Source organism: Cetorhinus maximus, chromosome 14 (assembly GCF_964194155.1).
Source record: "Cetorhinus maximus chromosome 14, sCetMax3.hap1.1, whole genome shotgun sequence".
Classification (NCBI taxonomy): Eukaryota; Metazoa; Chordata; class Chondrichthyes; order Lamniformes; family Cetorhinidae; genus Cetorhinus; species Cetorhinus maximus.
The window spans coordinates 120,412-147,551 of NC_135892.1; the positions used below are offsets into that span (position 1 = coordinate 120,412).

A 27,140-nucleotide genomic window follows, 5' to 3' on the forward strand; every position below is an offset into this window, starting at 1 on the left:
AAGAGGGGAAGATGTGTTTGGTGGTGACATTATGTTGGAGGTAATGGAAATGATGGAGGTTGATATGTTGAATGTGGAAGCTGGTGGTTGGAAGTTGAGCACCAGGGGGAAATCTATTGGTGTTCTGGGGGGAGGGGGAGAACAGAACTCTGGGGGGTATGAAATAGACATGGCTGAGGGGCCTGTCAATCACTGCTGGTGGGTGGGGGCATGCGGTTGCAGGAATCTTTGGTTGAGAAAAAAGGAAGACATATCGGAAGCACTGGTATGGAAGATTGCATGGTCAGAATAGATGTGATAGAGACAGATAAACTTGGGAAATGAAATAGAGTCCTTACAAGAATTGGGGTGTGAGGAAGTGTAGTCATTAAGAGCAAGAGTCAGTGGCTTATAATGAATATTTGTTGATAGCCTTATCCCCAGAAACAGAGACAGACAAATCAAGAACTGGAAGGGAAGAGTTGGAGATGGACCATGTGAAGGTGAAGGAAGGGTGGTAATTAGAAACAAAGTTGATGAAATTTTCTAGTTCAGGACAACAGCAGGAAATAGCAGCGATACAGTTATCAATGTACCTCACAAATAGGTGAGGGAGGAGATCTAAGTAGGACTGGAATAAAGAATGCCCCACATATTCCATAAAAAGGCAGGCATAGCTAGGTTTCCGTTGTAACACTTTCTATTTGGAGGAAGTGAATGCATTTAAAAGTGAAGTTGTTCAAAATTTGAGAACTTGAGAACAAATTTGTTCTTCCAGGCAGAGGAGGGTGGTGGTGGATGGGTTTAGGTTGGGCCTCTGTTCAAGGAACAGAAATGGAGAGTCCTCAGACCGCACTGGTGGAGGATGGAGATGTAGAGAGATTAGGTGACTATGGTGAAAAGGAAATGTTTAGGGCCTAGGAACTGGAAGTAGCAGAATACATCAGAAGGATTGCAGATCTAGGGGAGGAGGAACTGGACACGGTGAGAAAAAATAGAGTCAATGTAGGAAGAAGCAAGCTCTTTGGGCAATAGTAGACTGACACGATGGGTCTATCTGGGCTGTCTTGTTTGTGCATCTTGAGAAGGAGTTAGAAGTGGGTTGCGCAGGCTTAAAAAGCATGAGGTTTATGGCTATGAAGTAAGATCTGCATTGGTGATGAGGCCAATCTGGAAATGATGGCCTGATCGTCAGCGGTGGAGTCATGGTGTGGATTCTTAAGAAGAGGTATCGGTTAAGGCACATCAGACTCTCCAAGATGGAGGTCTGTTTGATAAACAATAACAGTTCTGCCCTTGTCAGCAGGTTTAATGCTATTGTCAGGGTTGGACCTGAGGAAATGGAGGGCGGAAAGTTCAGCGGTAGGTAGATTAGTGTGAGTAAGGGATGTAGAGAAGTTGAGACGGCTGATGTCAAGTTGGCAGTGTCCAATGAAAAGATCAAAACAGGGTACGAGGCCAAGGGAGGGGTCCAGGTGGAAAAAGAATTCTGGGGAAGACACTTGGACAAAGAAATCATCACAGAGGCGAAGATGACAGGAGAAGGGTTTTACATTGTATTGAACTTCAGATCATAGAGAGGAACAATGGGAGCCCTGCCAAGTTCAGACAAGGCATAGTGGCAACACTTGTAACTTCAAACAAGAAACTGTATTATCACTTGTGAGTTAACACATGGAATGATTAACACATGGAAGATTTGAATCTGTCTTGCTGTGTACCAAAACACATTGCATTTATACAGCACCTGTAATGCAGAAAAATGTAGTATAATGTCCCAAGATGTTTCATAGGTGTGTAACCAGACAAAAATTGACAGCGATCCAATTAATGCGACTAGAAAAAATGACCAAAAGCTTGGTCAAAAAGGTAGGCTTTAACAAGCGTCTTAAAGGAGAGCAGAAATGCCTGAAGGTCAGTCAGCCCCTGATAGCCAATATGGCAGAGAACTGAGAGAAACTTTACTTGCTGGCCGTTACACTTACCGTCCACATCTGCAGTACACATGGAGTTGAGGCCAAAATGGGGTGGAAACTGAAAAGCTAAGATTGAAAATCAGATTTAAGATTTGATTTAAAACCGGGGTGTTTAGTTGTAATCAAACAAAAAATATTACACTGTTCTGACTGAGTAGAATTAATTGAGAAATTTTTGTTTTTCTATGGACAGAAGAGAAAACTACTTCATCTTCAGATCCTAAAGTCAATGCAGACACAAAGGTATGTCACTTTCAATAGCCAAAAGAACTACAATCAAAAAAATCCTTCAAATTAATTTGAATAGAGCCTTGGAAAGGGAAATTGGGTGAGACAGCCCAAATGCTACTGCTGGTTTTTTGTTAAAGTTAAGTTAAATTCCTAGTTTCTTAAAACTATTTTGGCTGCAATTATCTGTCCCATCTATTCTTTAAAGAGCTTGCACACTTTCTCCATGTGCCTTTTCTGTGAACTTCACACTGCAATTCTTTCTTCTCAGGTGAGCCAACGTTTTGGACTTCTTCATTGTGTCATGCATTACCTTTGAATTCTGTAACACCACCTCAATTTTTGCATATGGTTTTTATGTGATGTGTACATTAGCTGGAACATTCGGCAACAGCTTCTGAGCTCTAATGAAAAGCTTCTACGCCTTTTTCACAGTGCCAGGATAAAGTTTTTCAATCACGGTCTTTGCCAGTAGAAATAAAAGACTAGAGAGGTAGAATTTCCTGAGAGATTCCCAGTCATTGGCTGTAATGTTAGCCAAGAATTGACAGAAACTCTGCAGAAGTATTTATGGTATCTGGAGTTTTCACTAACCCTCTGCTGATGTATTTGATGAAGATCTAGGGAAGTTCTCTGAAAATTTCAATTGCAAGATGCTTTAGCATCTGGAAATTTGTTCAGTAGGTTCAAGAAGACTGAAATATAGGATATAAGAATAAGTTAAAAAGCGTGACAGACTTTCAATCTGTCTTATTCTGTCTGAACTGCTCATCAAATATCTCATTGGAGCTCACATAATGAGACCTTCAATACTTGTAAGTACTAAGTCATGAGAAGTTCAAATATTAACACCATTTTCACTTTTTTAAAACTTTTTAGTCTTATTTATTTTCCATGTATCATATTATTGAAATGTATACTCAACAATCAAATCAGACAATGTCAGTATTTCTCCTAAGGTTTGCATCTCATTTTTGTGTATACAGTAATCACCAATAAAAATAGCAAATTAATTCACGTGAGTTAGTAATAGCTTGACCTAAAACTCATCTCATTAGATTTGGGTAGGAAACCAGACATTTAGAGATCTTTATTTTAAACATGTGTCAATTGCCTCAGTAACTGCAGTGGCATAAGTTTATGGCTGACTCAAGAATCATGAAATGTGTAATCAAAAAATATTTCTGAAATGAAAAATAGCTGTTTCCAATTTTGTAAAACTTTTGCAATTTTGTAATACAGCTATGCTGTCCCAATCAGTTCAACTGGACTCTTATAAATATCTCATTCAGCGTGAACATACCTTCCATGTGCATCTATTTTACTAGAACATCAACACTATCAACATCCTGTGGGATAGCATTGACTGGAAACTGAACTGGACCAGCATTGAGCCATAATAAATACCATGGCTGCAAGAGCAGGTCAGAAGCTGGGAATTTGGCAGAGAATAACTCACTTTCTGCCTTCCCAAAGCTTGTCCACCATTTGCAAGGCACAAGTCAGGAGTGTGATGGAATACTTAATTTGCCTGGATGAGTGCAGCTCCAACAGCACTCAAGAAGCTTGACACTGTCCAGGACAAGGCAGCCCGCTTGATTGGCACCTTATCCGCCATCTTAAGTATTCACTCCCTCCAGCACTGACGGACAGCGGCAGCAATGTATATCATCTACAAGATTCACTGCAACAACTCACCAAGGCTCCTTCAAGTGCATCTTCCAAACCTGTGACTCCTACCACCTAGAAGGACAAGGGCAGCAGATGCATATGAACAGCACCATCCGCAAGTTCCTCTCCAAGTTTCACATCATCCTGACATGGAACCATATCACTGTTGGTCCACTGTCACTGAGTCAAACTCCTGGAACTCCCTTACTATCAGCACAGTGGGTGTACCTACACCACATGGCCTGCAGTGGTTCAAGAAGGTGGCTCACCAGCACCTTCTCAAGGGCAATTAGGGATGGACAATAAATGTTGGTCTAGCCAACGACGTCCACATCCTATGAAACAATAAATTTTTAAAAAGTTAAGATTCCTGTAATCTCAACATATCTCCACATTTTCATTAGGTGTAGGTGCCTTATAGGATTGAGAAATACCCACTGAGAATGGTGGTTGTGAATAACAATGTAATATGTGACTGAGTTCAAATATAGCTAAATGTAATTTGTCATCCCTTGCCTCCTCTTGCTGCAGAAAGAAGTGTCAGACATTGTTGAAAATGCTGAATTGTCAGTTGGTAATGTTGAATACCAAACAACTGAAGAAGCAGAGAGCAACAAAGCGATCACTTCCAGTTCACAAGACAGCAAACCCTCAAATGCTTTTTGCATACAGTTGTTCTGTATCGATGAGAAATATGAAACAAGGCAAGTTCCAGACAATGCTAATTGTTTATAAATGGTAGGCAATGAAGATTGTAGTTGAAAATGCTACCAGTTGCTTGTGGCTTTAGCATAGAAAAACATGAAAAAGGAGTTCCAAAAAGTAAAGTTAAGTGGTTGAAGACTGCTACAAGGGTTGGTACAGAGGACAGCGAGCCAGGTGACCAGGATCTGGGCCATAGGATGTGGGAGGAGATGTAAAGCTGGAGAAGGTGCCAAAAGTATGGCGGTGTGAAGCCATTATGGGGTTTTTCAGTGAGAATGAGGATTTTAAATTTTACCTTTTAGAGGACAGGGACAAAGAAAGTATAGAAGAAATTATCTAGAAATAATGATAATGTGGATAAAGATTTTGGCCACCAACCCACACACAAAACTGGTTATTTATCTCTATGTTGTCTGCTGATTTTAGTGATCACTGTGTTCAGCCAATGCTATGCACTACAGTTTATTGGCTGCATGATCAGGAGGGGACCAGTTACGAGGAGTGTACAATAATGTTTAAAGAAAGCCAGCACCTCTTAAAGCGGCAATGCATTATGGCTATAAGTGGATCTGGTGATGTTACAAATTGAAGAAAAGCAGAAGGTAATAAAGTACATGAACCACAGCATTCTCCAAAGCTGCACTGGAGGCCTTAATGCAGGAGATGGAAATGTTGAGAGACATACTCTATGTGCGAGTGGAGGAGGCAAGGGGTACAGGAAGACTTCTAGGCACCTAATAAGGAGACAGTAGCAAAGCAGGGGAACATCAATAAGGTGAACTCCAGGAGCATAACTTCTTGTATTTGGATGCTATGCAGAAAGACGTTCAATGATCTGATGAGTTGTCATGTGCTCATCTGTCTTTAATATTTAATCAGAAGAAATTTCTGCTCATCTAAAACTGGATATTCATTAAGTAATGTGACAAATCAGATGCGGTGGAGGGGTGGAGAGAGATGTTGGCGAGGTAAAGTTGGTAGATGCAACAGTCACTTGTGATGAATGTCACAATAGAATAAGGTTTCTTCAAAAAAAACCTCTACAGTCAGTCACCATATAATAGAAATAAGAAACAGTGGAAGTTAGAGGTAAAGAAAATCACTGAAGGCTGAAGTTTCCTGTTTTATTGATAAATGAGCCAAATACCTATTATTGTAATTTACAGAGCTCTAACAATATCTCGGGAACATACATCTTTGAGATGTTGAATCCGTGAGAATTAAGTTTTATTTGTTGTAATAAAGAGCTAGCAGCAATTAATGTATATATCTGTAATGTGAATCTCTTATCGCACCTCCAAGAGCCAGTATAAATGGCAAGTTCATTAATCATGTGGAATGTGCAGTTTTGCAACAGGGATATATTCCAGTTTATCCACCAATACTTGCTCGTGCTCATGTCTGCATTGCAGTTCTTAGCATAGTTCCACTAGGGCCGCCTCTGCCTGTCCTGTTCAAGTGGATTGAAGTACTGTAAGTTGCTGTTATATTATAGTTTTTGAGTTCCAGCTAAGCTGTTGATATAATATGAAAGACACTGTAGTGGAAAATAAGATCTTTTAAAATTTCTCTGCTAGCTTTGTAGTTTTCTCCTCCCTCTCTGTCTGCCAATCTGAGCTCCATACTTTCTTTCCAAATCGAATTTGAATCTGAGTAGTACTTCTGCTTTTTGTATTCATAAAATATTATTTGGGAGAGTGCATTTTGTGCTTATGTGGTTTCGTTATCATGCTCATTGTCAACTCCCAATCATATATCTGTTGCCTCATGGAAATCACTTTAATTTATTTTAAATCTGCGGTGAAAGTGAGATTAGATAGTTTAACATGATTAACATGAAATTAGTTGATTTCCTGTGGCTTGTGATCGTAAGGCATAGGAGTAAAGACAAAGTCTAAAATTTAATTTAATTACAAAGTAATGGGATAACTGGACCCAGATAGAGATGACGGGAAGAGGCAGATGTGGTGGGGGTGGGTGGTGTGGAGAGAGAGAAAGAAAGGGGGAAGTATGCGGAGGGGGATAAGGCAGCAGAAAGGTTTGGAGAGGGAGCAACTGAGAACAACAAAAGTTTTCATGGCACTGGTCCAGGATGCAATTCTTTTCAGTATTAAGGAGGGAAAGATGGGAAAGGGATAAAAGTAGGAACGTAGGGAGGTAGAGAGGGAGAAGGAAGAAGATGGCTACGTGGGTGTAGAAAAGGGGTCACTGGTAGATGGAATTGACAGTGGCCTACTTGTTGGTGAGTTGGAGAGGTAATTGGTATGAATTTTTCTGCTCAATGGGTAGAGGTTAATTGCTACATTCCTGTCCAGTTGGGGTTGTAATAACTGTATTTTGCTTAGAGGTGAGTGGCAGGGGCTCATTTCTGCTCATGCTTGGTGTCCCTTGATTTCTGCTCAGTGGAATGCGGTTAGTTCCCTGATTAGTGGGTCACTGGGGAGTGTGTGAGCAGAAAAGGGTTATGCAGTATATTCTGCTTAGTATTGGCATGGCTGAGCTGGGATTTACACACTATGGGGGGTGTAATTTGTGCTTGGTGAGGCTGCAAGAGGGAGTGATCTTTCTTTTTTGGTGGGGTTGACCTATGCTACCTGGCTTCCTGTCGGAGTGTGTGCTTAGATGGTGGAGAGGACAATCTCTGCTCAGTGATGGGAGTGCAGATGAGGTGGGAATGGTGATACCTGCACAATGCTGGAGTGGTTGCCTGCTTCTTTGGGAAGTGAAGAGCCAAGCAGATACAACATTTTCAATGGCTCTGGCCAGAACATTTCGCAGAGGTGGTGGCCCTGCCCAAATGATGAAATGTTAGTGGAACGAGTTCAGCTCCTCAGGCTGGGAATCCACGACCTGATTTAATGGCCATCAGGCCACCTCTCCCATCCCCCTCTGTAAGGAAGTTTCACCTCCGAGAGTTGGTGGCCAATCAAATGGCTGGTAGTTCTCCAGTCCCATCAGTGCCACTGGGAACAGTGGTCAATGCTGGGACTGCGGTAGAAGGAACAACATGGAGACCAGATTCAAGCAGGCCCCAGCGAAGGGGTGTGGGACTGTGATCGTAAGGCCAGGAAGATCGCCGTTGCCTCAGAGGCTGAGGTCAGAATGGGAGTGGACCATACAATTAAGGTGACAGGCAACTGGAGGCTCAAGTTTTTGTTTGCGGACCGAACAGAGACATTCTGCAAAGTGATCATTAAATCTGCTTTAGTCAAATAGTATAGAGGAGAATGTATAGTGAACAGTGAATACACTATCCTAAATGGAAAAAAATGCAAGTAAATCAGTTTCAGCTGAAAGATGACCCGGGATAGTGGCCTTCCCTTAACACCCCCCAACCCCCTAAAGCCTGCTACTACCTCCTTCCCAAGTCCCACAAACAGAACCGCTCTGGTTCACCTAGTGAGCTGAATTTTCAGATCCTTCCTGGGCTAGGACCAGTTTCCTAAAATAGTTTCTGGCGCCAGCCATGTCCACCAGGGTGGGTTCATGATCCCACCTGATCCCTGATCAAGGTCAATTAAGGTGGTCAAAGAACTCATTAAGAGCTTGTTAACATGGAGTGTTGAGCTTTGTACACATGTCTGGGACAGACCAGATGAAGGGAGGTGGCTACACAGTGGGGAGATAGTCATGACTGCCCCAAAGAATCACTTTGGCCCCATAAAAGAGTGAAAGACACAGAGGGGACTTGGCCATTGACAAGCAGATGCCCTGGATGCATTACAGGTTGCGAGGAGAGTGGTCAGGAAGAGCATGGGCTTGTAACCTTAGTGGCATCATGGGGGCAGAAAGGCAGGGGCAAGGCTGCCAAGAACAATTGGATGACCAGCAAGGTTGGCTGCACAACTCTCAGTGACAATGAGGAGCAAAACCCTCTGCAGAAAGGACAGAGCCCTGGGCATCAGAGGGCAAGAGAATAGAACAAGGGGCAGGAAGGACATGGAAGCCATAACCTGAGCATAGGATCTACCAATGAAGATGGGCCTACCTTGACATGACTGAGATCCAGTGCCACAAGAGACTGCAACCCTCTAGACAGATGGTCACAGGCATCTGCATCCTCCTTGCTGAAAACCTTGTTCCTCACAGCACTGGTCCCCATGCCCTGCCAGTCATGGTGGCCTTGAACTTCTATCAGCTGAGGACCTTGGTGTCGTTACGTAAACGACTGGATACCATTGCATCTCACAGGTCACTGATGCTCTACTTGCCAAGGCTGGACAATAAATTCAGTACACAACAGATGAGGCACAGAGGACATTGGGCTTTGCCGACATCACTGGATTCCCACAGGTGCAGGGCATCATCGATTGCACCCAAGTGGCTATCAATATCCTTGGGACCAGCCAGGCTGATTCATGAAGGGCTTCCAATTCCTCAAAGTTCAGAAATCTGCTACCACAACAAGAGCTTCTTCCAATATAATAAAAATAAAATACTGCAGATGCTGGAAATCTGAAATAAAAACAAAAAGTGCTGGAAATACTCAGCAGATCTGCTAGCATCTGTGAGAGAGAAACAGAGTTAATGTTTTGAGTTGAATATGACTCTTCTTAAGACACTTCTTCCTCCTGTACTGGCTATCCTGGTAACTGCCATGACTCTTTAATCTACTGGCGGTCCAGGGTGCTGAAACTCTTCACTCCAACCACCACAAAGTCTGTGGCTGCATCCATAGGGACAATGGATATTCCTTGAAGAGATGGCTACTCACCTCTCCACGAGAGCTCCAGACAGAGGCACAGAGGTGATATCGTGAAGCCACCTGCTAACCAGTACAACCATTTGGCTTCTGAAGATGCAATTCTGGTATCTGGACTGGGCGAGTGGTGCCCTGCAGTACACTCCTGCAACGGTCTTCATCATTGTGGTGGTCTGCTGCTTTCTCCATAACAGGGCTCTCCAGAGAGGTATGGATCTTGAGGATGGTGAGGCTCTGGAATATAGCTCACTGGGGAAGAGGGGGAGGAGGAAAAGGAAGTGGAAGGGTAGGATGCAGAACACCGAGGTGCTCCAGCTGTACAAGGAGGTGGCCGTGCACTGTACAGGTGCGAAGGTTTCGTCAGGATGCCATGAATGTCAGGGATCATCTGGTTCAGGAATGTTTAAGCTGAGCCCCTCTGACCCAGAATGAAGGGAATGGTTTACAAGTTACACGGAGCTAACTGTGCTAACGAATCCATTGAAGACTCAGCCTGGAACATATAAACTCCTACCACCAATGAAGGAAGCACATCTGCCCAGAGGCTTTTCCATCACCGTTGAGGTACCCTTTATCTCCTTCACCATCTCATACTCTTCTCTCATCCTGCCACCAACAAAAGGAGTCTCAGATATTTGCCGTAAGGTATAATTGTTAGCATAGTGCTCATAAAGGGAAATGTGCACAGATACAACAAGAAGACACCCCAATGACTCACTGAGTACTTGGCTCTGCTGCACACATACTCCCGTCATCAGAAGAGCCAAGGAATCCAAGGGTGGTGATGGTGCCCTGTGAGGGGTGGCATCCTTATCCTCCTTGGTGACATCGTCAGGCCTTGATGGGCACTTTGGATGGCGAGAGGTAGCACAGCTGGGGCGCAATTGGATCCCCTTCAAACATCTTTGCGTCACTGACGACACTGGTCCAGGTTAGGTAGTGTGGCATGCATCCTGTGGATGTCAGTGCACAGTTTCGGCATGCATTCTGTGTGCAGTCGCAAATGGCTCTCCATTTGCTTGACCACTCTCTCAATGGAGGAGCTCATGCGCTCAAAACATGAGCTGGATGGACTCCCCCATTCTCTGCCCATGATCCCACAGTGCCTCAGGGAACACCAACATGTGGTCGCACGTCACCTACTGCTGGACTTTTGGAATACACATGTGCAGATAAAGCAGAAATCCAGAAATTGCTGTCAATGATTCTACACTTCTGCATAGGGTGTGCTGTAGAGGCAATCAATCAATGGAAATCAATAGCATCGACGAGAACTTACACTCGTACTCTGTTAATCTCACTATAAAAATCCTTGAAATAGTTAAACCTTGTTAAATGAGGTGTAATTAGGTTTTTAACTTCATCTTTTCTGCCAAATCTCCTCACTGGCCCTGAAAAGCTGGTTTTATATTTTTTAGAATGTCAAATTTCTCGATAATAACAAATTTCCACTTATTTGTAAAAATATCTTTTTTTAAAGTTCTTTTTATCTTTACTTAGTTTCTATCTTAATCTAATCATAATCATTTATTTCACCATCTGAGAATTTAAACCAAAAATGAAGAATATTAATTGCTTTTAACTTCTTGGTTTACTGTGTGTGAATATTTCAATGTGCTTGGCTGCTTACCTGCTTCAGTGCTGCTGCACGTCGAAACATCCCCTTCACCTGGCAACAGATTTAACCTGCTGCCAGGAAAGAGGAAAACCATGCCACAGAGATAGCTAGATGTTTGTGGGCCACTTTTTTTGAGATTAGTGGTGAGCACCTTTGCTTCACTGCTGCCTGCAAAATCTGGGTTGTTGAACATATGAAACATACAAAAGAATGAACAGGACACGGTCCACCCAACCTCCTCTACACAAATGTGATGTCTTGTGTATCACACTACGGGCACTCTCAGACTACTGTCATGTAACCTGGGAGAGGAGGAAAAACAGATTTTTTTAAAAATAGGACAATCAGAAAAAAATCTGAAAAATTCCTTTCTGATCACCTTGAGCAATTGAAACTAGTCCAGGAGACAACACTGTCCCTGATTAATATTACACACTTGTATGAGGAGTCTGCACCCTAGCCAGAAACAGGTCCACTCTCATTTGAAGGAATTCAGCAAATCATTATTTACCACAGACCCACAGCCTCCTCCACAGGTCTACTGCTCTCATGGAAAAGAACCACCTCCTGACAACTAGCTTAGATCTTAGGACTGGTGTAGGTTGTTCAAAGGTGTCACTAAGCAAATGAGGATATACAACCAGCCCGACAACTTGTGAATATGGAACTGAGCCACAGACTATGCAACATCCCCTGCAATGCCTATCGCTAGAGGAACCCTGCACTGTTGCAGATCTTGCCGAATTCAACAACAAGGCACAAAAATGTGTCCAGTTCTGGCTGGGCCATGTATAGACTGTCCATGGACACGATAAGAAGAAGAAGACCTAGATCTGCCTTTGCATAACTTGAGCTTGTGACCCCTGGCCTTCTCGGATCTACTTAGTTAAGACCAACTGTCAACAAAACACAACCTGGTCTCTTTATCGTCTTAAAAACCTTAACCTAATCACCCCTAACTCTATGTTTCTCTAAAGTATAGAGGAGCAGCTTTTTGAGTTGAAGATGTTTTAAACTGGGAACTAAACTTGCAGCCTTCCTTTACACCCTTTTCACAGCCTCAATATCACACACCATGTGCAGAGACCAAAACTGGACACAGTGTTCTGTAGAAGTGTTCTGTAACGGAGGCCTAGCCAAGGACTTGTACAAGATTAGAAAGAACTAAATAAACGTGACTTGAAATGAATCGTGACAATGTAAAATGAATAAGAAGCAAATTTTACAGAGCTTGCAGGTAGAAAAGTGAGGGGGACCAATGCAATGAATATAGGAATCTTCACAAATTTGTTAAAAGATTGGTCGGAAGGCATAGCGATGTGTGCTAAAGATCGTTGCTGTAGGTTAAGCATAATGGCAACAAATGATTCCCGTGTTGTAATGATCAATGAAGTACATGAAAACCTTAAAATATACTTATGGGGCTGAAACCAAAGATAAATTTAATATACTTAATGATTACTTCCTTGATGTATTTATAAAAGAAAATGCTAGTTGCATGCCCTTCATTTTCAAAGACAATCCATGCAAACTTAATGACGACATCAGTGAGTTGAAGGTTCTGTACAGGCTCAAAACAAATCTGCCAGAATGAATGGTGTTTACTTCAGGTTACTAAGAGAAGTAGATGACCAGATTTGTGAAGTGCTGACTGTCATCATGAGGGAGTTTATGAATGCTGCAGAGGTCATAATGGACTCGAAGCAAGCTAATGCAGCATTTAAAGCATGGTTCAGGCTTATTCACTCTTTTCCCATGAGTTTACCGAAGCAGATCTGATATAATTTCTCATAATGGTTATGAGTCCCAAGTACAGCAGAAACCTATAATGACTTTCATGTTAAGTAGAATTCAGTCATGAATTTAATACCAACTGCCTGTGTTTAAGCATTTTCTGCTCTGAAAGCTTCAATTTCAGAAGAGTAATGTACAGTCAAAGCTAGTTCAAAAGTGCCTTTTGTAAAGGAAATATCTTTTTTTCCCCTGATATTACTGTGGGATACTGAAGCAGGTGTGTGTAATTTAGTTAAACTGAAGACAGTCAGACTGCAAGGTTTGAGTCATCAAAGGGATTAAGTGTAAAAACAGGCATTTGGAAGCTGAAATGGATGAGCTAAGTAAGATCGGTAAATAGGGTAGAGCTAACATTTGCATTTGTAGATAATTTGAGAGGTTGTTTGAATTTCAAAGGGACGTGATTAGATGTTTTATAACGAGCAAAATAGATAAGGCAAAGTTCTTAAGTTTATTTTTCTCAGAAGTGCTGGCCATAAGGGAAACATGAAAGATTTTTATATTCTGGGAAAAGTAACTTCCATAGAAACAATGGGATTTACAGATCAAAAGGCAGAAAGATGGAAAACTGTATGGGGAGTGGCCATGTGAGATTGTGAAATGGGGACTGTGTGAAACAGACCTGTGAAAAAGCAGCCTCTAGCCACCCCAGAGAAGTGTTTGCTTGTTCCAGAAAGCAAGGTTTTATTAAAAGCCTTGGAATTCCATTGTCGAGAGAAGCTGTGAAACACCTCCCTTATAGCAACGGTGGGTGCTTGTGGTAATATTGGGGGATGTTTTATAGATTAAGAATCTATTTGGACTGTTGCCTAAAAGGGGTATGAAGTTGGGAGTCGAGTTAAGTAGAAATCTTTTGGGGAACTGTTATAAGATTAAGTTTAACTGTGTAACTGTAATCTTGTGTGTTTAAATTTTCCTTTCTTTTGTTCATACTTTTGTTTATGATGGAGCCGTAAAATTCTGGCCTAAAAGTAGTTACTCAGATTAAGGCCATAAAACAAACTTAAATACTAGGGTTTATTTATAGAGGGATACAATTAGAAAGCAGAGGCATTATGTTAAAGTTGAATTATACCTTGGCTAAACAACACTTGAAGTAATGTGCCCAGTTCAGGTCTCCATACTATAAAAAGATGAAGATGCAAAATGAATCACTGAGAGGATATACTTATCAAGAAAAGCTGAACAGTCTGGGGGTCTTTTCTCTAGAAAAGAGAGGTTGTGGAAGATAATGAAAGGGCTGATAGAATACATGGAGAAAATATTTCCATCTGTGTGGGGTCCAGAACTAAAGGTCATACATATAAGATATTTACTGATAAATCCAACAGTGAATTCAGTGCGGTAAGAATATGGAATGTGCTACTATAAACAGCAGCTGAGTTAAAGCAATCCATGTCCATTTGCAGCAAGGCCTGGATAACATTCAGGCTTGGGCTGATAAGTGGCAAGAAACATTTGCGCCACAAAAATGCGAGGCAATGAACATCTCCAACAAGATGTCTAGAATCTAATCACCTTGCCTTGATATTCAACGTCATTACAATTGCTGAATCCCCCCTCCCCTCTCATCAACATCCTAGCAGCTACCATTGACCAGAAACTTAACTAGACCAGCCATAAATATACTGTGGCTACAAGAGCAGATTAGCGGCTGGGCATCCTGCAAGGAGTAACTTATCTCTTGACTCCCAAACAAAGCCTGTCCACCGTCTACAAGGCACAGGTCAGAAGTGTGATGGAATGCTTTCCAATTGCCTGGATGAGTGAGGTTCCAACAACACTCGAAGCTTGAAACCATCCAGGACAGAGCAGTCAGCTTGATCGGCACCCCATCCATCAACTTAAACATTCACTCCCTCCACCACCAACAATAAGTGGCAGCAGTGTGTGCCAGCTACAAGATTCACTGCAGCAACTCGCGAAGACTCCTTCAACAGGACCTTCCAAACTTGCGACCTCTGCCACTTAGAAAGACTAGGGCAACAGATGCATAAGAACACCACTACCTGTGAGTTCCCCTCCAAGCCAAACACCATCCTGACTTGGAACTATATTGCAGTGCCTTCACTGTCACTGAGTCAAGATTTTGAACCTCCTTCCCTAACATCACTGTGGATTTATTTATACCAGATGGACTGCAGCAGTTCAAAAAGGCAGCTCACCACCACCTTCTCAAGCGCAATTAGGGATACGCAAAAAATGCTGGCCTTGCCAATGATGCTCAAGCACATGAGGGAGAAGGATATGCTAATGGGATTAAAATGAAGTAGGGTAGGAGGAGACTCATGTGGAGCATAAATAGTGGCATAGATCAGTTGGACCTAATGGCCCACTTCTCTGCTGTACACCTGATGTAACTTGATGTATGTAGAGTTATTTTCAGGTTCAGACATCAAAAAAAGTGCAAGGTTTGACATCATCTCAAGACCTTGCTTGAATTGCTACCTTGTAGTGGTGCAGTTCCAACAACACTCAAGAAACTCCATACCATCTAGAGCAAAGCAGCCTGCTTGACTGACACCCCACCCACCACCTTAAACATTCAATCCCTCCACTACCAGTGCACTGGGCCTGCAGTTTATACCATCTACAAGATGCACTGTATCAACTTGTCAAGGCTTCTTTGATGGCAACTTCCATACCCATAACCTCAAAAGACAAGTGCAACAGACACATGGAAACACTGCCACCTGCAGGTTCTCCTCTAAATCACAGACACCCTGACTTAGGCCAGAGTTATGGTCCCACCGTGGCGGGTCAGGGCTGTAAAATGCAGCGAGCCATTCTAAACTCCACTGACTTCGGCAGGAATGTAAAATCCAGCTGATGTAAAATTCCACCTTAGAAATATATCACTGCTCTTTCATTGTTGCTGGGTCAAAATCTTGGAACTCTCTACCTAACGAGTGCCTTCACCACACAGACTGCAACGGTTCAAGAAGGCAGCCCAGCACTATCTTCTCAGGGGGAATTAGGGATGAACAATAAATCGCTGGTCTTGCCAGCGTTGTCTGCATCCCATGAACAAATAAAAAAAATCATAATTAGGGCTCCCAATTGCTGGGATTTATATATTGCATTGTAGATTTACACAGACCAGAATGAAGTGTTAGGAATTCATAGCTTGGTAAGGTGTTCAGCACATTAAAATCAAATAGTGCAATGTATGCCACATTCAGAATTATTGCAAAATTAGATCAATTTTTTCCAGAAAAATCCTATTTTTACAATGTTTTTATACTTTAAAGGAAGTAATAGAGCTGCCATGAGAAATGCGAACTGTAGTTATTTACATGTAAATATGCAAGTAAAGACTCAGACTTCTTAAATATTCTGATCAAATGGGTAAAGTTGCATTTTTGTTACCAACTTTGACAACAAAACTTTAAGCATTCATGTCTGTTTTTTTTTGTTCACAGGTCTCAGGACTTTTTGCCCTATATTTTTAATCTTTATCCAGTAAGTGAATCTTAAATAATCTTCAGAACCAGTATTTTATATTATTCAAAAAATCATTTAGTTCAACATGTTGCAGAGCAATTTATATGATTATTTATAAGACCACAAGAATAAAGCAGAGGTAGTCCTGAGAGTGTCAAAATTGAATAACTGCCGACAATCACACAATGGCAACCACTATTTTATAAAGTGGGCTTCATGAAATTGAAATGGATTTAACTGCAATGTAAACTTTAGATCAATTTCTTATGCCCTCTCTGCCCTCGATTGGTTACTCATAAGGATGGGGAGGTGTTAGGTAGCTGGACACGTAATGACTAATTCTGTTTTAAGCATCAATGCAGCCAAGAAGGTCTACTGGAAACTGCCAGTGCTGCCCTGGTTGATAACATGGTTTTGGAGATGACTGTATCCAATTTTCAAATTATGACATTTTAATGAATGATTTCATGCCCCGCCTGGAAACTGTTTGAAGGAAATGAGACTTAGTGACATGATGAGTGTGTTAGCGGGAAAGCACAATGGTTGTCCCTGGATTGCAATATTCTAACTACAGTAAAGGGTGCACATAGTAAATTCCAAGATTTGCAAATTATCATGTTTGGTTTAACATGGCTGTATAATGGTGTGTCCCAGTGAACTTGATATACTTGGATATACAAGGATACACTTGCCATAGAAGGAGTGCAACAGAGGTTCACCAGACTAATCCCTGGGATGTCAGGATAGTCTTATGAGGAGAGATTGAGAAACTGGGCCTATACTCTCTAGAGTTTCAAAGAATGAGGTGGTCTCATTGAAACTTACAAATTTGTTACAGGACGTGGCAGGGTGGATGTAGGTAGGATGTTTCCCCTGACTGGTGAGTCTAGAACCAGAGGACACAGTCTCAGAATAAGGGGCAGACCATTTAAGACTGAGATGAGGAGGAATATCTTCACTCAGAGGGTGGTGAATCATTGGAATTCTCCAGAGCCCTGTGGAAGCTCAATCCTTGAGAATGTTCAAGATAGAAATCCACAGATTTCTGGAGACTAATAACATCAAGGAATATGGGGATAGCACGGAGAAGTGGCATTGAGGTAGATGATCAGCCATGATCCAATTGAAGGCAGAGCAGGCTCGACAGGCTGAATGTCCTACTCCAGTTCCTAACTCGCTTTCCAATTTTTTATTGAATAATTTAAAAACAACAAATGCAAGGCGCACAATTATTCAACATTAAATGTGAACTAAATATTTAGACTAATAGAATGACATGTGACAATAGTTTCATGAGGATAAACAATACAGCGACAGTCCATCTGCTCTCAGTCATCCAGCCTGCCTCTTGTTTTAAAATAAAAACAGAAACAGAAATACCTGGAAAAACTCAGCAGGTCTGGCAGCATCGGCGGAGAAGAACACAGTTGACGTTTCGAGTCCTCATGACCCTTCAACAGAACTAAGTAAAAATAGGAAAGGGGTGAAATATAAGCTGGTTTGGGGGTGGGGGGTGGTTGTTGGGATAAGCAAGCAGTGATAGGAGGAGATAACCAAAAGATGTCACAGACAAAAGAACAAAGAGGTGTTGAAGGTGGTGATATTATCTAAAAGAATGTGCTAATTAAGAGTGGATAGCAGGACAGGCAAGGTACAGATAGCTCTAGTGGGGGTGGGGTGAAATAAGACTAAAAGGGCATTAAAGGTATAGATAAATGATGGGTGAAATACATTTAAAAATAATGGAAATAGGTGGGAAAAGAAAAATCTATATAAATTATTGGAAAAAACAAAAAGGAGGGGGAAGAAACGTAAAGGGGGTGGGGATGGAGGAGAGAGTTCAAGATCTAAAATTGTTGAACTCAATATTCAGTCTGGAAGGCTGTAAAGTGCCTAGTCGGAAGATGAGGTGCTGTTCCTCCAGTTTGCGTTGTGCTTCACTGGAACAATGCAGCAGGCCAGGGACAGACATGTGAGCAAGAGAGCAGGGTGGAGTGTTAAAATGGCAAGCGACAGGGAGGTCTAGGTGATGCTTGCGGACAGACCGAAGGTGTTCTGCAAAGCGGTCACCCAGTCTTCGTTTGGTCTCTCCAATGTAGAGGAAACCGCATTGGGAGCAACGAATGCAGTAGACTAAGTTGAGGGAAGTGCAAGTGAAATGCTGCTTCACTTGAAAGGAGTGTTTGGGCCCTTGGACGGTGAGGAGAGAGGAAGTGAAGGGGCAGGTGTTGCATATTCTGCGCTTGCATGGGGAGGTGCCATAGGAGGGGGTTGAGGAGTAGGGGGTGATGGAGGTGTGGACCAGGGTGTCACGGAGGGAACGATCCCTCCGGAATGCCGCCAGTGGGGGGTGAAGGGAAGATGTGTTTGGTGGTGGCATCATGCTGGAGTTGGCAGAAATGGCGGAGGATGATCCTTTGAATGCGGAGGCTGGTGGGGTGATAAGTGAGGACAAGGGGGACCCTATCATGTTTCTGGGAGGGAGAGGAAGGTGTGAGGGCGGATGCGTGGGAGATGGACCGGACACGGTTGAGGGCCCTGTCAACTACCGTGGGTGGAAAACCTCGGTTAAGGAAGAAGGAGGACATGTCAGGGGAACTATTTTTGAAGGTAGCGTCATCAGAACAGGTGCGACGCAGGCGAAGGAACTGAGAGAATGGGATGGAGTCCTTACAGGAAGCGGGGTGTGAGGAGCTGTAGTTGAGGTAGCTGTGGGAGTCGGTAGGCTTGTAATGGATTTTGGTGGACAGTCTATCACCAGAAATTGAGACAGAGAAGTCAAGGAAGGGAAGGGAAGTGTCAGAGATGGACCATGTGAAAATGATGGAGGGGTGGGTGAAAGTTCATGAGGACTCGAAACGTCAACTGTGCTCTTCTCCGCCGATGCTGCCAGACCTGCTGAGTTTTTCCAGGTATTTCTGTTTCTGTTTTTATTTTGAATTTCCAACATCCGCAGTTTTTTGTTTTTATTTCTGCCTCTTGTTTTGCTTCTCCAGCCATTTTCCCAGCATCATTAAACACATTAGTTAAATTACCACTGCTAAACGTTCTGCAAAAATAATTATTTTAAGAATACTTTAATTGTATGTAACATGTTACACATGTAGGGTGCTTAAACTGCTTAGTATTACTCCCCCTTTGAATCATCAGTGAAAAGATTTAAATGAATTTTTAAAAATCTATTCGTTTTTATTTTAGTTTTTTTTTGTTTCAAATCACTACAGGACAAAGACTTCTGTGTTATCACAGTACCTCATCTGATCCCAGAGTTCCCTTTGCTGAAGGATTTTACCCGTGTCGTGCCCTACAGCAAGACAACACTACCTCATGAGCTATATGTCACTCATCGCAAAGGCTTGCTAAAGTAAGGATTCTTCAAAACCAATTTACTATACTTATTAACTTTTGAATGAGTGGGAAAATGTTCTACTTGGTATAATGTTAACTCATATAGACCAGAGGCTGATTTATGTGTGATCCTTTGTGTGTGCTGAACTCAATCAGGTCAGCAGTCAGATCAAGCATTAGAACTGGTCTCCAGATTTTGGAATTAGGGAGTTAAAAAACATTTGGAGATCTTGGCCCTGATCATTGACCTCTATTGGAAAATACACAGGTTCATAGGCCAGCTATTGCTAGAATTTGGCTTGGTGGTACAAGCAATGTCCTCTACAGTTAAAAAGCTTGCCAATACTCACCATCTAGGCACATGAATGAAGGATTACCACTTTGACTGGGGTACCAGCCAACCTCCGATGCTCAACGAGAGGTCAGTGCTTTCAAGATGAGAGAGGAGAAAATTAGAAAATATAATTTTAAGAATAATGGAATTTTGGTTTGAAAATTAATAGTTTGACCAGTAGACAAATGTTGTCAAGGAATGGTGGAAGGCAATTTGCATTTCATATTTTTACATGTTGATCTTATGATGTCTGTCGAGTCATTAAGGGGACCAGTGGACAGAGACCCCTGCAATTCAGATGTCTTCTAATAGCACATTCAAGGTGGATTATGTAGTATTCTGACAGTCTGTTGCCCCTTGCCCCACCTCTAATTCTGAAAACTGTATACAGAATGGCATTAAAATGGTTTATTGTATGGAAAGTTGACACCATTTTACACAAATTAGACTATATATGTTGCAATAAGTTAATACCGTTATGGAAAAGGTATTGATTATTGTTGTCTCAAAGAAAATTATATCTTTAGCACTATGGAACAAGTATGTTTTTCATCAATTCTTCCTGCCCCTTCCAACTGCCGCATTGTTAAATGCAAGTGATTTGTGTTATGCATCTGTTCAGCTTCCACAATTTCTGTTGAAGCTATGTCCAAACACATTGGGCTGGCAAACATATACTTCAGATCAGTCCTTTCCCACTGTTGAATCTCCTGTAATCAGCACCAGAACAGGTAGAGCTATTTACCATGGCCCAACTTTGGGCAGAATCATCCCAGGTTTGCACTAAGTGTGGTAGCGGGCATGAAGAAAGATGTTTTACCCACTTGCTGCAATGGCGGGTTTTCACATCATATCGTCCCCTTCCCGACGTGTGCTTCCTCATTAATAATGCATTCACGGGAAACATGCCGGATCATTGGTGGGCGGGCTTGAGTTTGTCTGCCAAGTCGTGACCTCAGTGCTTCCTCGCTCCAGGCATGAGAAGGCAGCCTACTTCATGTCTACAGACCAAGACTGCTCCAGGCAACAGATGGAACTGAAAGCCAGGAAAATGGCAGCTCCCAAATTTAATGATGCCTCTCTGGGGCACCTGCTGGATGCAGTGGAAGGCCGCCGCGATGTCCTCTACCCCAGCTCTGGCCACAGAAATTCCACCAGAGTGACCAATCAGGCCTGGGAGGCGGTGGCAGTGGTGGTCAGCACCACCGGAGCTCAGAGGAGGTCAGCCACCCAGTGCAGGAAGAGGGTGAATGATCTTATCCGTTCTGTCAGGGTAAGTCAACCACCTCATTACTCCCAACTCACACACTCCCAAACCCATCCACAGGGATCTCACATCTCAAGGGGCAACACCACTAACTCTCACACACACCCTCACATCTCCATCAGGCTCATATCCTCTGGAGCGCACGTCCTCATCCCGTCCTTGGCTCCGCTCACCCCGCAAGCATTCCACGCAGTGCCATGTGTCCTGCTCACACTCTCTCCATCTGTTTCCCTGCAGGAGAAGCTGGCTCACAACAGCAGGGAGAGGTCCCAGACTGGGGGTGGAGGCCCCTCACTCACTGTGAGGAGTGGCCATCGCACTGACTGGTGAGGACATGGACAGTGCCTGCGGTGATGGTGAGGTCGGCATCGTACACCCTCGTGAGGATCCTGCACCACATCATCCCCCTCTCACTGCAACTGTGAGTGCTCTCTCTCCTGCTTTTGACTCTGCTGCCAGGCACTAATTATCTCTACATTGGTTCACAGGGAGCTCTGCCAAGTGACTGACACCCTCAGCCAGTCAGTCCCTCAGTTCCATTCACGTCCTCACCTTCAGCCAGGCGGACATCTCTTCCATTGAAGAGCTGGAAATAAGCAGCCTGGAAGACCTGTCACAGTGCTTACCCTCACCCTCCACCAGCGCTGAGTCACACACCTCGGTGGGACCTACACCTAGATCAGGCTTGGGTTCACATTCTGGTGGTCACCGCACGGACACGAGTCCACAGCTGGAGGAGGCAGGTTCAACCGAACTCCCCGGCAGTCGGAGGACTGCTGGGGAAGAGGCCTCTGTAAGGTCCAAGTCAGATGACGAGCCTCTGGATTCAGCCTTACAACTCATTGTGGAGAATCAGCAGAAGGTGAGGGACATCATGCAGAGCTGTTGGAAGCCCTCAACAGAGTGGCACGCGAGTCAGAGGAGTGCATCTGCCTGCTCTCTGATGAAGCAGCGCCCATGTATGCACATATGGAGGACTCTGTGGGAAGGATGGCAGATGCCTTGGAGACACTGGTCCAGCAGAACGCAGAGATGCGCGCAGACCTGCACTCTATCACTATAGCCATGGGCGAGTTCCTGCAGTGGCAATGCACAGGGGAAGTGGGGCACCTCAATGTCTCTCCAGGTGCTTGTTCCCCTCGTGGAGTCAGGCCGGGGCCCTTGGGCACCTGAAGGGAGGACGAGCTGGAGTAGACACCCCTGGGTCATCCACTCAGGAATCTCAGAGGCTGTCTGCTCCCTTTGAGTCCCCTTCACCTGTGACCTCCTCAATCCTATCCTCTGTCCCAGCAGAGGGAGCAGCTGGCCCACACGAGGACAGCTCAAGCAAGCCTGGCCCTTCAAGGCCTCGGCTGTCCAGAAGACACATGCCAGAGTCATCAGAGGCAACAGGACCAACCATTGCACAGGCTGTCTCCACCCCTGCTATAGATGTCAGGGCAGCACCTAGAAGAGGTTGTAGGCCTGGAAAAGTTAAGAAATTCTGATCACAAGTGAGTGCACGAGTGAACATATTTTGTCACTTTATAATCTGAAAATATATTCACTTTCACTTAATAATGTGTAATGTCTTTAAGCTTCATTGATAGGCTTCGCAAGTCCTGCATCCCCCACCCCCACTAGCAGTTCAGTTGCACGCAGCCCACAAGTGATTTTGGAGGGAGGTGTGTGTGTGAGAGAGAAAGAGAGAGCGAGAGAGAGAGACGGCGGAGTGCAGGGCCTTTCGGAGCCTCGTGCAAGCACTTTCCCCACACACGCGTAGTCTTCAACCATCACACCTTTTTCAATGTCCCAAGCATTTTCAATGCTGTCTGCTGGGGTTATCTTTCAGTTGTCCATCTGAGCTGACCTGTGTCTCCGTCCACCCACTGATTGCACTCCCATGCAGAACCTGTTCCCATCCAACACAAGGCTCTGCTCACTTTCTTTTTGACAAACATGGCCATGGTAAAGTTCTTCATTAACTCCCCAGTCCTTTCCCCTCCCCCAGTCACCCATGTCCTTTCCCCCATCATTATCGACCTCCCCAGCATCACCTTTCACCTCCCCACCGTCACCTACCAACCCAAACCCTTGTCATGGCTAAGCAAGGAAGTTAAAGATAACAAAAAGGCAAAAACTAAGGCATACCAAATTGCAAGCAGGAAGATTGGGAAACTTTTAAAGATCAACAAAGGGTTACTAAAAAATAATAATAAAAAGAGCAAAGGTAAATTATGAAAGAAAACTAACGTAAAATGTAAAAACTGACAGCAAAAGCTTCTACAAGTATATAAAAGGAAAGAGAGTAGCTAAAGTGAATGTTGGTCCCTTGGAGGATGAGACTGGGGAGTTAATAGTGGGGAACGCAGAAATGGCAGAGACGCTTAATAAGGAAGGCAAATGAAATTTTGGCACTTATTGCTAAAGGAATAGAGTATAAAAATAGGGAAGTGTTGTTGCAACTGTACAAGGCATTGGTGAGACCGCACCTGGAGTACTGTGCACAGTTTTGGTCCCCTTACTTGAGGAAGGATGTAGTTGCATTGGAGGCGGTTCAGAGGAGGTTCACTAGATTGATTCCAGAGATGCGGAGCTTGTCTTATGAGGAGAGATTGAGCAATTTAGGCCTATACTCACTAGAATTTAGAAGGATGAGAGGAGATCTAATTGAGGTATATAAGATGCTAAAGGGGATAGACAAAGTAGATGTGGAGCGGATGTTTCCCCTTGTGGGGCATTCTAGAACGAGAGGCCATAGTTTTAAGCTAAGGGGTGGTGGATTTAAATCAGAGATGAGGAGGAATTACTTTTCTCAAAGGGTCGTGAATCTGTGGAATTCACTACCTCAGAGTGCAGTGGATGCCGGGACGCTGAATAAATTTAAGGAGGAGATAGATTTTTAATTAGTAACGGGTTGAAAGGTTATGGGGAGGGGGCGGGAAATTGGAGTTGAGGCTGAAATGACATCAGTCATGATTGTATTAAATGGTGGGGCAGGCTCGAAGGGCTGAATTGCCTACTCCTGCTCCTAGTTCTTATATTCCTCTGTTCTATGTCATTCCAGGATGTCCAGGGGAATGTGCACATTCCCTACCTCCTGGAGAACCCCACCCCCATCCACATTGTCCTCTCCAACCTCCTCCTTCCCACCCCCAGGATACATGACTGCCTCCGAGTTCCCCCCAACCACCCTCAATACCCCTTCTACTGTTACCAATTCACCCTCACCCCCACACCCTACCAGCTCCCTCTGCCCCTTCTCACACTCACTATTCCCTCATACTACACCCACCCTCAGTTCGCTCCCCAGGAGGCATTCATTGACTCCAAGGACCCCTCACTTGCACACTCACCTGGACATCCCCCTTACTTCCTCCTTCCCCCTTACTCCCTCCTCCCCCTGACACCTTCCCCTCTCCGAACGCCCGCCTCCCCCCCAGATACCTTCCCATCTCTGAACTCCATCCCCCTCCGGGCACTTTCCCCCCTCCAAACTCCTCCCTTACGCCCTCCCCTCTTACACCTACAGCCCCACTTGCAGCATTCTCACTCATTAAACCCCTTCCCCCCCATCCCCTCCTCCCCCGATACATTCGACCCCCTCCCAACCTCACCCCCACGACACCTTTCTTCCTGCCTCCGAACCTCATCCCCCCAACACCTTCATCCCCCCCACCCGAAACTTAAACCCTGGTACACCTTCCTCTCCCACTCACACCTAGACCTTCCTCTCGCACCACCGCCCCCTCTCCCCCACCTTCGCTGATCCTCTGTAGCAGCCCATGTGTTACAATGCAGCAGGTGATATGTGCCAGGCGGACCAAATCGACAAGGGAGACTTGGTCACGCTATTGCCACAGTTTTGCAATTTGTATTTACTATGAGAAGAACTGTGCAGTGAATTCGGAAGTAGTGAGTCCCCTAACAACCTTAGAGATTTTAAAGATTAAGTTAAAACATTTATTAACAAAGGAAAATAATTCAAACACAGACATAAGATTACAGTTACTTGTTATTATAACAAATCCCAAAATTCCTAATTAATCCAACAACGCACCCCTTTAAGACAACAGCCCAAAGTAGATTTTAAATTTAAATAGGCAATCCGGCAAGGTTACCACACGCACCAACTTGACAGTGGATTTCCAAGGGTTTTTTAACACAACTTTCATTACTGGACACAGCAGATTTCTGCAAAAGTGGCTAGAGGCTTTTCCCCAAGGCTGCTTTACATGGCGTACCTTTCAGGAGGTTACACGGCCACTCCCACATAACCTTCCGTCCTTCTTTATATATGTTTCTCTCTCTTTAATGTGTAAAATCCCGTTGTTCTCCGTATCTTCAGAAATTTACTTTTCTCATAATATAAAAATATTTCATGCTGTTAATATGGCTTCTTTCCTTTTGGGAAAAACACACATATAATAACCTTGCCCTATTTGCTTGTTAGTTGTAAACTTCCTACCATCCCTTTGAAAATCAAACAACCCCATCATTTATCTAAAAATGCAAATTTCATACACGCCTTATCTGTAGAACCCTCATTGTAGCTTATCCATTTCCATTTCAAAAGCTTTACACCTAACTCTTTTGATAATTTCAACCTTGCAGTCTATCTGACTCTAATTCAGCCAAATCAACCACACAGACAGAATCATCCACACTCACACCCATAAGCTTACAATAATATTATGAAAATTATTATAGTTTCGTAACACATGGCCAAGACCATGATGTTCCCAAACAGGCCTGAAGCATCAATGGAGATTTTGGAAGATGATGTAAGCCCATGGCCAAGACCGTGATGTCCCAAAGCATCAACAGAGACCATGGAACATGGTGGGAGCCCATGGCTAAGACCATGATGTTGTGAAGCATCAGTGGAGACCTCCCATTTTCCAAGAGTTGCTTTGCGGCGGAGCCATGTGCATGAGGATCCACCTAGCATGCGATGCATGTGTTTCTCCAGGGTCCAGTAGATGTAGGGCTTCAGCATCTTCTTTTCCTTGGATGTCTGCAATCTGAGCAAGGCCCTAAAGATCAGCCCTGACATCTGCACATCATGCTTGTCCAGACATGTTCTAGGCTGGCATGTTTTTCCACCAGCGTAACGATAAATCAGGTGAGGGGGATGATTTCGGTCGGGCCTTATTTTGCATCCTTTTAGCAGGATTCACATTCCGCCATGACAAACACTATCATGTGATCCCACTGTGATTTCACGCCAGCGGGAAACCGATATCTGCCCCTCATGCCGAATTCTCACCCAACATCCGCACCCCGCCCCACCATGATGCCCGTCACCAACGGGCCCTGACATTTCCGCCCTCTGACTGACTGACTGACAGACTTAAATTTCTGAGAGCAGCATCAAATTGCTTTACAAATATCCCCTTCGGACTCTGGCAGGAATATTAGTTGCCCTCAGCTGGAGGAAAAAACCTCACCTGAAACAAAACAGTTAGTTCGGAATCTTTATTCAATGGCTTAAAATAAAATTAAGTTTTGTTTTTTGTTTTTTTTTGACAATTTGTGCTTCAGTTATTTCAAATCCGGTTGTCCTGGTGCACTCTCGATTTTACAGTTCCACAGGAGGAGGGTGGAAACTACGGGGATTAAATTCAGTAGCCTCTGAAAATGGACACATGGATCGCAATGCGAAGCTAACCCAAACCCAATGAATGCAACATAGGCAGCATGCTAACTTCATGTTAATTGACTGGACCCTTGAGCATGGGGGCATTATTGTGAGTAGCTAACACTAGTTAAAGTTAGTCTGTACTACTTACAGCTAGCCTGTACCTCTTAAAGGGGAGGTGCATTGTGCTGGAGCAGGTGCTGGAGGTCATGTAGGGTAAATTTGACCTCTGAAACATTGGATAATTGCACAAAGTTGAAGAGAACAAGCTCCATGGTTTTCCGATGCTGCACTGGAGGCCTTGGATGAGAAGGTAAAAAGTAGGAGAGATGTCCTGTATCGACAAGGGCCAGACGTGCTCAGAAGGCAGTGGAAGTTGACAACAGTGGAGATCAGTGACAGGAGTCAATCCCCAAAGACATGGATGCAGTGCCACAAGAAGTTCAATGACCTC

At 43.8% G+C, this 27,140-nt stretch overlaps 1 protein-coding gene across 1 annotated transcript in view; it reads left to right on the forward strand.

The window, feature by feature from the left end:
• cfap61 (cilia and flagella associated protein 61) overlaps window positions 1–27,140 on the forward strand; it is a 216,307-nt gene that overhangs the window by 50,752 nt on the left and 138,415 nt on the right. The window contains exons 9-12 of the mRNA XM_078557547.1: window positions 2,149–2,198; window positions 4,386–4,558; window positions 16,096–16,135; window positions 19,342–19,481. Coding sequence (XP_078413673.1) covers window positions 2,149–2,198; window positions 4,386–4,558; window positions 16,096–16,135; window positions 19,342–19,481 — 403 coding nt within the window. The remainder of the gene's footprint in view (window positions 1–2,148; window positions 2,199–4,385; window positions 4,559–16,095; window positions 16,136–19,341; window positions 19,482–27,140) is intronic.